The sequence below is a fragment of the Cibotium barometz genome, chromosome 4, assembly GCF_041138505.1.
Source record: "Cibotium barometz isolate CiBa-2024 chromosome 4, ASM4113850v1, whole genome shotgun sequence".
NCBI lineage: Eukaryota > Viridiplantae > Streptophyta > Polypodiopsida > Cyatheales > Cibotiaceae > Cibotium > Cibotium barometz.
Window position 1 is genome coordinate 7,641,736 of NC_141049.1, and position 12,441 is coordinate 7,654,176.

The 12,441-nt window shown below is 40.4% G+C and overlaps 1 protein-coding gene across 2 annotated transcripts; it reads right to left on the reverse strand.

The window, feature by feature from the left end:
* Positions 1 to 5,712: 5,712 nt before the first annotated feature.
* LOC147638844 (uncharacterized) lies at positions 5,713 to 8,838 on the reverse strand. 2 transcript variants are annotated; one of them, XM_086785081.1, is made up of 6 exons: positions 8,551 to 8,838; positions 7,141 to 8,273; positions 6,732 to 7,033; positions 6,538 to 6,646; positions 6,372 to 6,436; positions 5,713 to 6,098 (listed from the first exon to the last, which is right to left on the reverse strand). In XM_086785081.1, exons 2-6 carry the CDS (start codon positions 8,136 to 8,138, stop codon positions 6,058 to 6,060), a joined length of 1,515 nt encoding a protein of 504 aa, XP_086641207.1. In that variant the 5' UTR covers positions 8,139 to 8,273; positions 8,551 to 8,838; the 3' UTR covers positions 5,713 to 6,057. The 2 variants fall into 2 exon arrangements, with proteins under 2 accessions (XP_086641207.1, XP_086641214.1); XM_086785088.1 differs by having other exon boundaries at positions 6,324 to 6,436; positions 8,551 to 8,837.
* Positions 8,839 to 12,441: the final 3,603 nt, after the last annotated feature.

Here is a 12,441-nt window from a genome sequence, read left to right on the forward strand (position 1 = left end):
GGACGCTAGTGTGCCATCCTAGTGAATTGGTATCGTAGGTGACTCCACATTAAATACTGGTTACCTAGTGGTATTGGCATAGCTTGAGACCATGCTTGAGACGAGTGTATGTTGTTGAGGTGTAACAAACAAGTCGTGCCATGCTTGACAACTGTGGTTAAAGTGAAACAAGTGGACTATGCTAGACAACTGCACATGGTCAAAGTGAAACAAGTGGTTAATGCAACTGATCTACCATGCTCATTGGAGTGTAACAAGTGGTAACTCACACCATGCAAGATGATGTGTATATAATGATACTCTCATCATAGTGAAACAAGTGGTGAATATATGTTGTGTTTGTGCCAATCAATGTTTCATATTGGGATTAATTGTGTAGAAGAGCAATTAATTGTGATATGTTTACAAAAATAACATATTGGGATTAATTATCAATTAATTGGGATATGTTTACATAAATAGGTGATAAGTAGTGCGTGTGTTGCACATAAGGGATCTTGTTTATAGTATATTATTATGTATTATTTGTGATTTGATGATGAGTGAGAGAGAGGTATCATCAATTTAAGATGCAAGAGTTGGTGTAGTGATTCCTCGACACACACACACACACACACACACACACACACACACACACACACATGCACACACGCACACACACACACACACACACACATGGCCAAGACCCATCCTCAGCATGTTGCTTGCCCTTCTCGGGCACCCTTTCTCTACGGCTCTTTTTCATTTTTCTTCTTTAAAACAAAACAAATAACACTTTTTAAAATTAACTCTACTCTCTCTCTCTCTCTCTCTCTCTCTCTCTCTCTCTGTGGGAAAAAAATAGGGGCTAATCTTCACCAATCAGCTATTTTTAGGGTTGTTTTACAAAACAAATTACCCAATATTCTTAAAACATTCGCCCAAATTTTGGGCATTTGAAGGGTTTTAGAAAATATTTGCCTAATTTTGGACATTTTAGGGCCTTTTTTGGAAACATTTGCCCCATTTTCTATAATTTTAGATTTATACAAGAGGAATAATCACCAACCCGCCTACACTTATATATTCATGGAGGTATCTTAATTTTTTACCCTGCTCCCTCTCCCCCCCTCTTTCTCTATCTTCCTTCTCCTCTCTCCCCCCCCCCCCCCTTTAGAAAGGTTCATTTTTACATTTCTCATTTAAAACAAAGCAATATACCTTTTTAAAAAATGTACCTCTCTCTCCTGCCCTCTCCCTCTCTCTCTCTCTAACTCTCTCTTGCTGTCTTTAACTCACTACCTTACTCTCTCTCTCTAAATTTCTCTTTCCCTTTTCTCTCTCTGACTCTCTTTCCCTAACTGTATGCTCTCCCTATCTCACTTTCACTCACTCTCTCTCTAACTTTCTCTCTACCTCACTCTCACTCACTGTCTAACTCTCTAACTCTAACTTTCTCTTTCTCTCTCTAACTCTCTCCCTAACTCTATAACTCTCTCCCTAACTCACTCTCTCTCTAACTTTCTCTCTACCTCACTCTCATTCACTGTCTTTAACTCTCTCTCTCTCTCTCTCTCTCTCTCTCTCTCTCTCAAGTTGTCTCTATTTCTCTAGAACTGGCCAACTCTCTCTAAATCTCTCTCTCTCTCTCTCTCTCTCTCTCTCTCTCTCTAACTCCCTCTAACTCACTCTCTTTACATTTCTCTAACTCACTCTCTAACTCTCTTTCACTTGACTCTCACCCACTCTCTCTCTCTCTCTCTAGCTCACTCACTAGACTCTCTCTCTAGCTCACTCACTAGACTCTCTCTCTCTCTCTCTCTCTCTCTAACTCTCTCTCTCTCTCTCTCTCTCTCTCTCTCTCTCTCTCTCTCTCTCTCTAAATCTCTCTTACTCTCTCTCTTTCTCTTCTCACACACACTCTCTAACTCACTCTTTCTCTTCTACCACTCACTCTCTTTACATTTCTCTCTCTCTCTCTCTCTCTAACACTCTCAATCTTTCGCACTCTCTCTTTCTATCTCTCTTGCTCTCTCTTACTCTCCCTTTAACTCTCTCTACTTATCTTGAACTGGACAACTCTCTCTCTATCTCTCTCTCTCTCACACTCTCTCTCTAACTCTCTAGTTCTCTATCTCTGGCTCTCTTCAAAACTCTCTCTCTCTCTGTAACTCTCTCAATTTCTCTTACTCTCTATTTCTCTCTCTCTCTCTCTCTAACTCTATCTTTAATTCTCTCTCTAACTTTCTCTCTCTCTCTCTCTCTCTCTCTCTAACTATGCCTATCTCTCTCTCTCTAACTCTATCTTTAACTCTCTCTCTCTCTCTCTCTCTCTCTCTCTCTCTCTCTCTCTCTCTCTCTCGTTCTCTCTCTAACTCTCTCTCTCCAATGCACACTCTCTCTATAATTCTCTGTTTTAAACTCTCTTTAACTCTCTCAATCTCACTTATTGTATCTAACTCTTTGTATTTCTTTCGAACTAGCCAACTCTCTCTCTCTCTCTCTCTCTCTCTCTCTCTAACACACACTCTGTCTCTAGCTCACTCTTTACCTTTCTCTAACTCTCTCTCTACCTCATTCTCACTCATTCTCTTTCTACCTCACTCTCACTCCCTCTCTCTCGTTCACTTTCTCAATCTCTCTTGCTCTCTCTAACTCTCTCAATTTCTCTAGAATTAGCTAGCTCTCTCTAACACACTCTCTCTCTAAATCTCTCTTATCTCTCTAACTCTCTCTATTTCTCTTGAACTGGTCAACTCTCTCTCTCTCTCTAACACTCAGTCTCTCTCTAATTCTCTCTATTTCTAACTCCCTCAAAATCTCTCTCTTTAACTCTCTTAGTCTCTCTTACTCTTTCTAACTCTCTCTATTTCTCTTGAAATGGTCAAAACTCTCTCTCTCTCTCTCAATCTTTCTTCCTCTGTCTAACTCTCTCTATTTCTCTGAAACTGGCACTCTCTCTCTCTCTCTCTCTCTCTCTCTCTCTAACTCTCTATTTCTCTTGAACTGGCGAACTCTCTCTCTAACTCTTTCTCTTTCTTGTTAGCTCATTTTCTCTCTCTAACTCACTCTCTTTACCTTTCTCTAACTCACACACACTCTCTCTCCCTCTCTAACACTCACTCTCTTTATCTTTAACTCACTTTCTTAATCTTTAACTCACTCACTCTCTTTACCTCTCTCTAACTCACACACACACACTCTCTCTAACACTCACTCACTCTATCTCTCTCTAATTCTCTCTTTCTAAGTCCCTCTACCTCTCTCTCTCTCTCTTTACTCTCTCAATCTCTCTTACTCTCTCTATTTCTCTTGAACTGGCCAAAACTCTCTCTCTCTCTCTAGATCTCTCTTTTTAACTTTCTCTATCTCTCTCTACCTCTCTCTCTCTCTCTCTCTCTCTCTCTCTCTCTCTCTCTCTCTCTCTCTCTAAATCTCTCTTTTTAACTTTCTCTAACTCTCTCTACCTCACTCTCTCAGTAACTCTCCGTAATCGTCTCTCTACCTCACTCTCTCTCTCTCTCTCTCTCTCTCTCTCTCTCTTAACTCTCTCAATCTCTCTTATGCTCTCTATTTCTCTCAAACTAGCTAACTCTCTCTCTCTCTCTCTCTCTCTCTCTCTCTCTCTCTCTCTCTCTCTCTCGCACTACCTTTCTGCCACCCACAAGTGGGGCAGATTGGCTAGTGTGCGAGGGCCCTTATAAAGGCCATGATCCACCCGAGTTCAAGTCCCACTGTTGGTTGTATATGCCCTCGTGTTGCATTCTACTGACATTAATACCTCTCTCTCTCTCTCTCATTGGCCAACTCTCTCTCTATCTCCTCGTCTCTCTTCTCTTTATCTTTCTCCAACTCTCTCTCTCTCTCTCTCTCTCTCTCTCTAATCTAACCCTTAAGTTATATATAATATATATATATGTGTGTGTGTGTGTGTGTGTGTGTGTGTGTGTGTGTGTGTAGTAGTAGTAGTAGTAGTAGTAGTAGTAGTAGTAGTAGTAGTAGTAGTTGTTTATAAAAATCCCTCTTGAGATATTGGGAATTATAAATTTTTATTTTATATCGGGGATGCCAATGTGTGCTGTGCCAATGGGTACGTGTGATTTGATATTATGTTGCCTATTTCTCATGATAGGGTTGGTATTGATTGATGTATTCAATTGATTGTTTAACTAACGTGGATGTGCGAGGGTACCAATTGAGGTGTCGCACATTGTATGAGGATATTGATTGAGGTGTCATATGGATGGTGGACTATGTGAACACGAAGATCATGTGCTATTCATGATATTTTTGTATTAGCATTTAATTGATCATTTATATTATCTTATTTGGGAGCTACTATGTGGTGATTCCCAACTGGCCCACATGGAAGCTCTCCCTTTCTTCTCTTCTTCTATACTATACTACTACTATTCTATACTATATACTATATACTATACTACTACTACTACTACTACTACTACTACTACTACTACTACTACTACTACTACTACTACTACTACTACTACTACTACTACTAGTGAAACATGAATCTTTCACCAAGTATCTACATAATCAGAGATGCGTACCTTTATTAATACATTGTACAATAACATAAGAAGAAGAAAATACTTAACAACACAAAAACTAGCTAGATTTTATATGCGTATGTGCACAAGATTATTTAATGTGCGTGTGTGCACAAGTAGTTGTGTATGTATAAGTCCATTACATTTATTATTGGGCAAAGCATGCGTAAACATTTGAAACTTTGGACAAGGTTATTTATATGTAAATCAAAAGCCCAAAAGTGAAAAAAGTGCTATTATTGTCCCTAAGGGCTAAAAATATGAATATAACATAAATACCACTTGTGGGAGAAGGAGCCACACACATCGGGGCGCCGGGGGGGGGGGGGGGGGGGAGGGGGGAGGGTATGTTGCACTCAATGCTCTTGTTGTTGTGTTGATAAGTCTTTTGATCTTCTTATGTTATTCGACAATGTGTCAACAATTGAAGGTGTGCATCTCTTGATTATGTAGATACTTGGAGAAAGATTCCTGTTTAAGTAGTAGTAGTAGTAGTAGTAGTAGTAGTAGTATAGAAGAAGAGAAGAAAGGGAGAGCTTCCACGTGGGCCAGCTCTGGGAGTCACCACATGGCCACTCCCAAATAAGGTATTATAGATTAGGTAGAGAGAGAGAGAGAGAGAGAGAGAGAGAGAGAGAGAGAGAGAGAGAGAGAGAGAGAGAGGCATGTTACCATATTGTTAAGGAGTACACTCATTAAGCAACCTCGAAACTTAAACAAACAATTCTCATTGACACATGAGAGATAACTCAAAGTTGGGCCCACCCACCACACAAATAGTTATAGTTGTGTCCCACGACGAGTAGATAAGTCGATGGAGCATGCTTGTCATTGGGATGGTTGCAGTATGACTAGCTAAGTGAACTGTTTTTAGTTAATTTTGGGAAATCATGAAATGGAATCCAACCACTCAAAAAAGACCATTTAATACTCTTGCTACTTAGCCGTGGGATGCAAGAGTTATCTTTTCATGTTAAAGATTTGTGGGAATTTGGGGGGCCATTAAATTATGTATATACATTGAGTGAAGAGTCAATGGCTAAAGATATCATTCTACATTCTTGTTCTTTAAAAAAAAAAAAGATTCCATCATTCTACAAACGCACGCCTACTTTAATGGGTATAATAACATTCGAATAGTAGTAGACAAAAGATAACTTGGGAATAATTGTGGCCAATACAAAAAGCTAGCATTAAACAATTAAATTTACAGAGTATTGGTTTCAAATAAAGCCTATTGGAGAAAATATAGGTACATGACACCACAAATTTTTAGCCATTTACATAATAACTCAAGTTTATCAAACAAGGGACAAGCATTATTAATCTTTGGCAACAATAATAACCCTAAGCAACCTAGGGGGTTAACTGGCTTGAGGAAGGATTTGCCATTAATAATCGATCTCTACCTGAGATTAAGGAGAGTTCTCTAATTGGCACCGTGTAAAAAAAGGAAATAAAATGATGAGGTCCACTATGTCCCTGTTAACACCTTGCAAAATTTAGCTCTTCATGGTGCCTCTGCTCTGAGCCTTGCCGACACCCCTTCACCTGCAATGATACAAGAACTCATCAAATCAACCAACCATTGGGGCATTATATTAAACCCACCACCACAAACCATCCCTTTTTAGCTACATAGTGAAATCGATTAGATCCTTACTCTGAAAACCCATCAAATAAACCAGCAAATTAGCTACTAATGATTGGGATATTAGATCCTTAGTTTGAATAACTTAATGATAAATTGCTATCTAATGACAAAAAATCACAAACCCAAGTGATGATGCGCTGCTGCTTAATGAAAATAAAATAGATCCTTACAAAGCTGGCCTATGGCATCCGAGCTCTTCATGATGCGGAGGCTCTTAACAGTAGTGACAAAAAAACTGCAAGAAAAATCAGAGAAAAAGCCAAGTGATCTTAATTAAGAGGGAATTATGGAGATGCATAGCATAGCCAAGGCTGAGTTAATGAACGAGATCCTCACTCCCATGGAACGTCTCCGACTAGCATGCAATCGCCATCTTTGTCTTCGTGTGTGAGAACGTAGGCGTTGCCATGCACGAGGTCCAGCCTTGTGTTTTCTCCATTGCTGCCTGCAATACATACATGATAAGCAAAAAGAAATTAGTGGCAAATGGCGCATAAGTAGGCTACAAAAATAGATCCCTTTAAACGCACCGCCGCCGACAAAACCCTGAAACATCTCCTGCAGCGCCAGTTTCAGGCTTGCGTAGCTGTCGTACAACTTCAAATCAACCTTCCGGCAGATCCTCACTCCATCAAGCTTGGCTTTCACGAAGAAGCTTCCGCCGCCTCCAACACCAGCGCAGTTACTTGCCTGCTCCGGCGGCGTTAGTTCTGGAGCGCCGCCTCCGGCAGCCTCCGGTACCTCCTTCCGACGTTCCTCCCCGACTTTCGGCTGAGCCGCCAGTGTGTTCTTCCGAAACGAACGGACCGGCGGCCAACCCACCACCGGAGCTCTGCAGAAACGGCAAAAAAAACGTGAGATTTTCCCCTCCGACACCGACGAAAATTCACGGAGTATCTCCCTACAGCAAATGTAAGGTACAAGACCAGGATGACGGACTTGTTCCTGCCGTTGTCGTTCTCGGTCTCGCCGTTCACCTCGAACGCAGTAGCCTTGCAGGAGCCGGTAGTTTCTCCGTTCTGCACTGCAGCCGGCACTTTGAACTGCACCCCAGATCGAGGCGGCAGACTGGCGGAATTGATGAAAGGGCCTTTGTTCGACATTTCTGTCGGACTCATCTTCCAACCTGACCCAGCCGGCACGGTCTGCGAATTTGTGTTGTAAATTGCAGCTCTGTTGTCGCCGAGGGCGTCGACGTAGGGGCGCTTTGCCGGGAATGTGCCGACTTTCGGCACCGGAATTACGAAGCGTCCTGCAGCAGGCGTCGACCAGTATCCGGCTGCCTCAGCGGCCTCCGACAATTCGGCAGCTTTCGCAGCAATGTGGGCTTGCCAGAACTTCTGTGCAGAATTGAATGTGTCGAAAGGGGCTGCTGGGGCGGACGGAGCTGCAAATCGGATATCCATATTACTTCCCATGAACGGGATCTGCATGTGCTGCTGGCGAGTGGACGGAATATCTGGTCGGAGAATCTCAACGCCATTCAGCTGTGGGTGCACATTTTTCTCCTTAATAAATTGAGCTGTCGGGAGGTTCTTCTCAACGGAAATCTCTACGGCAGTGCTGTCGGATTGGAGGGCTTCACCGGCTGCATCATTACCGGAAACGTTAGCAATACCGACAGCAGGAGAAGGTCCGATACCGAGTCTCAGCTCCGTATCATTACAATTGCTACTGTTGCAAGGGGATTTGGCACTCTCGAAAGCTGTCGGATTGATTGACGATGAGGGAGAAGAGCTGTCGGAGAGCCCAATGTAGTCACGTTCTTTCAAAGAAGAGCAACCGGAGCTCGTGCTACTATTTCCCGTGACACTCTCCAAGCTGCTGTGGCTGACGCTATTCAAATCTTGGCAGGCATTTATTGATTGATTAGAGCTTGGTAAGATAGAGAGAGGGATAGAATTGTGATCCCAACTAGGATCTTGCACATTAGCCATGGTTATGGGATGAAATTATAATTGCATGAAATGCCCACACAAATATTATATACCCCAACTGCTTGAACTGCTCGAAATGAGGGCTTTTTGATACCTTTATCCCATTATGTGTAGCGCGTGTTTTGCAACAGAATTCTGCACAGTTACAAGGAAGATAGCAGCATGAGCCAAAAAAAAAAAAAGATTGCGGCATAATATCAAATTTTAAGGGGAGACATTACTAAAACCTCCATTGGTCCAAATATTTGAATTATTTGAAGTTTTAATAGTGAAATACTCTAAGGTTGAATGTGATTTGAGTGTTCTGGGGGAGGGGGCGACACTTGGATAGCAAGATGAATCCATGAAAGCTTAGTAGAGAGAGAGAGAGAGAGAGAGGGGGGGGGGGAGAGAAAGAGAGAGTCTTAATCACCTTGCTTGACAGAAGAATTAGAGTGAGCAGGACTAGAAATTGATGGGAGGTGGAGTGATGAGGTTGGATGGGAGAAGAAAGGAATCTCGAGGTAGGTGGGAGCAGAAAGGCAAGAAGAAGAAGAAGAAGAAGATGGGTGAAGAAATTAGATGAGGGGCCTGCAGGAGTGGAAGAAGGAGAGAGGGGGAGAAGATGATGGAGGATGGATGGAAGAGCGAAGAGTCGTAATCCCGTCTTCTTCGCTCCTCTTTAAATAAAATGCCCCGGCAAAGCCGCTTGCGTTTGATACAGTTCTTCTTCTTTTTGGTGGTTGTGGCCTCAGCCGCCAGCCTACACAATGGCGGGACCCCCACCCACCATCCCATTGTAAATGAAAAAGTCCCCTTTGGCACCGGTGAGATCTAGAGGCCGCACCCAAGTAGGGAATTGAGGAGTGTAGCTAATAATAATAAGCTCCGTCTCCTATAAAAGCGGCCTATCCTTCCTCAAGCCAAGGAAGGGACACGCAACCGAGAGACACAACAGATTGTTTACAGTACTTCTTGTACCAAACCTACTTCCCCTTGCGGCCAAGCCAGCTGCCACATTATTCATGGCAGCACTCTCAAGGTCTTAGATAGGCTAAATGTTAAAATTGCAAGAGTTTTACACAACAAACAACCATACTTGCTAATCACTAAATTTGCCAGCTACTCCCAATGTAAGAGATGTGGAAAGTACCATGCAATACCTAATCCATGAATGTAGCAAATATTTACTTATACTATTCAACTTTTAACCCTAGTGGATACTTTGATGTAAAGAATTTCAGTCTATATATATATATATATATATATATATATAACTTTTGATCCAAATAATAATAATAATCTAAATTATGCTAAGTGTAAGGTCTAACACCCCAAGATTAGGTAGTGATGCCATACATAGATCACCAATTCATGAACCTGCCCTGCATACACCACAAGTCATGAAACAGGCATGCTTGTACACTCTATTAGTCCAACCTCAAGTTGTGAATAAAGACATGTAACAAGTTTATGGAGAACCAAAAGACACTTTGATGGACATTAATCCAAAGTGTTCTCTACTCAAATACTTGGGGGATCGCCATTTATTTCCTTTAGGGCAAATAAGAGTGGTTGGCAGATATTCCAAACATTAAAAATGGGTTCTACAAAGGAAACCATGCATAACCCCTTTCCTCTACATAATTCAAATAGGATGAATCTTATCACTCATGGGGGTCTCGCATTTGGCATGCTTCGTCTTCAAAGGATTTAAAAAGTCCTTCCTTCACAATATGATTTCTATCCTCCCACGTCATTCTAGCTTGTGCAGTCATATCATTTTACCTTTTGTCATGTTTCATGCATCATTAGAGTTGCACCATGTGTCCTACCCCACAACATGTGTCATGCATATATATTTAAACTTTAAACATCAACATTCATAGATGTTTCTTCTTATAAAGAATTAAACACATCTTGTCAAAAGAAATGTTTAAGTTTTGGGAGTAAAGTTCTACTACCTCATGCAAATGAATGAGACAATGTGTAGAAGCTTACTAGATTTAAAGGGTGATCCATTAACTTTTGGTACCAACAAACATGTCTTGTAAATGTAAACTATTCTCATAAATTTGCCAAATGTAATCTGTTCTAGGGAATTGCAAAATCACGAGAATCTCTTAGGTCCACTAAATTGGGTAAAAGCCTATGTCAACCACCTTTATAAAACAAATAACTAATAAAAACATCACTATGCACATGTCTCTCTCTCTCTCTCTCTCTCTCTCTCTATATATATATATATATATATATATATATATATATATATATATATTTATATATGTGTGTGTGTGTGTGTGTGTGTGTGCACGTGTACATATGCATGCGTGTGTGTGTGCACGTGTACATATGCATGTGTGTGTGTGTGTGTATGTATGCACTTCCGTGTGTGTGCATGCCTCTATGTGTGTGTGTGTGTGTGTGTGTGTGTGTAAAGCTTTGAGAGAAGGAATTTCCTCGACAAAGAGAGCTCCAAATGATGATAAACTAATAATGAGGATAAGACAAATGAAAGCAACACTTAAGAATCTATTGTGTGTGAAATTATTCACAATCGTCTAACTAATGTAACTTCAATTTACCTTAATTTAATTCAAGGTAATCAAAATAAGAAAAATTACTACTATATACTTGATTTACATGAGTCTTTAGTATGCATGTTTTTAGAAATATGCTAACTGATAAGTTTTCTCGTACTACAAAATTTGAACTATGATTAATCTCCATGTTCATAACATTTTAATCAAGCTATAACTACATGTCAACTTAGCTAGCTCTTTTTTGGAATCTTGATAAGTTAAGATCTAATGCACATTTAAAATGACATTAAGTGTTTTTACAAATTTTGAGATGTCAACTCTACAACCTTTTTTCATTTTTGTGAGTTCTTTACTTGTAAAGAAAAAATGTACACTAATCTTAAAAGCCTTTATTCATTCATCCGCTTAATTTTCCATAAATGTGATGATCCTTAAGCTAATATGCAACACTTAGCTTATATAATCACTATATGGGTCACAATTATAAATTTTGCGTCCCAATAGAGTCTCCAAGTTATGGTAGGGGACCCCACATATGAATGCACCACCCCACTTGATCACCTCCTAGCATGTTGATTGTTTACAAACCCTATTTACCTAAGCTCTACTTGCACCCATACTCCACCATGTCCTGCTCCCCTTAAGTTTTGTATATCCCAAACATAGGTTTCCCTGCACACTGGAGGATCCCTCCCCTGGACCTTAGGGATCTCCAACAGAGTAGCTGAGGGTCGTTTTGGTGATGCCAAAGCATCTAATAAGGAGAGCTTTGGCATTGCTTAAATGGCAAATTTGCTTTATTGCATGTGACATCTCTTTCCTTGGATGGATAAGATATTTATTTATTTATTTTTCTTTTGATGTTTGTTTATGTGATTGTGGTTATGAAGCTAACTAATGATTGTGTTGAGTAGGCAAAGGGAGGGAGGTAGAGAGAGAGAGAGAGAGAGAGAGAGAGAGAGAGAGAGAGAGAATATACTATTTACAATCTAACACTAACTCTAAATTCACCTATACTTACCCAATCCTTATCTTATCACTTTAAATTTCACCTTTTGAACATGTAAATGCAAATCGTGCATGAAATGAAAATCACATAGGAAAATTCAAATCACACCTCGCTAAACCTTAGGATACATTTAATTCCCATACATCATAATTTTTAAAGCCCCTAACTTTCCCAATATTTCCTTAATCTCTTTCAAACATGAAAATTTTGAATGCCATGGGTGAACAAGTACTTGTCATGGGCCAAAAGAAGAAGAAGAAGCCCCAAGGTCTTGTTACTATTGCCAGAAGAAAGGGCATCTAATCAAAGACTACTTCTCAAGCAGAAAAAGGGATGAGGAAGAGAAGGGCAAGTACAACGGCAATTGTTTTAGTAATAGTGTGTTGATCACAATTTGAAATTATTGATACACATTGTTCAAATAATGGAGGGATGCCACAAAGAAGAAGAAATATTTCTTCCTCCTCTGAGATGGTGACCCCTTCTCCACTAAGCTGGTCCATTAAGCATCTTACATCAATAATGCGAGAAGCCACATAGGTCTTCTCATCTCTCTCCAACTTGTAAAGATATTTCCTTAGGAAAAGCATGGTTGCTACATTAGTTTGTGCAAAGATGGCTTTGAGCCTAGCCAAAGCCTTATTGGAATTGATATGCTAATGTTACTTGACTTACAAGATGAAGTTGATTTTGTCATGCCTACTGTCTTTCTCCATGCAACTCACCCACACACTAAGTGAAGAAGTCATTTATAAAGAATGCCTCAAGGTTA

Coding starts and splice junctions, on each gene's coding strand:
- LOC147638844 (XM_086785081.1), bottom strand. CDS start 8,138: ATGGCTAATGTGCAAGATCCTAGTTGGGATCACAATTCTATCCCTCTC. Junction 6,647..6,731: donor TCAGGGTTTTGTCGGCGGCG/GTGCGTTTAAAG, acceptor TATGTATTGCAG/GCAGCAATGGAGAAAACACA. Junction 6,099..6,371: donor GGATGCCATAGGCCAGCTTT/GTAAGGATCTAT, acceptor GTATCATTGCAG/GTGAAGGGGTGTCGGCAAGG.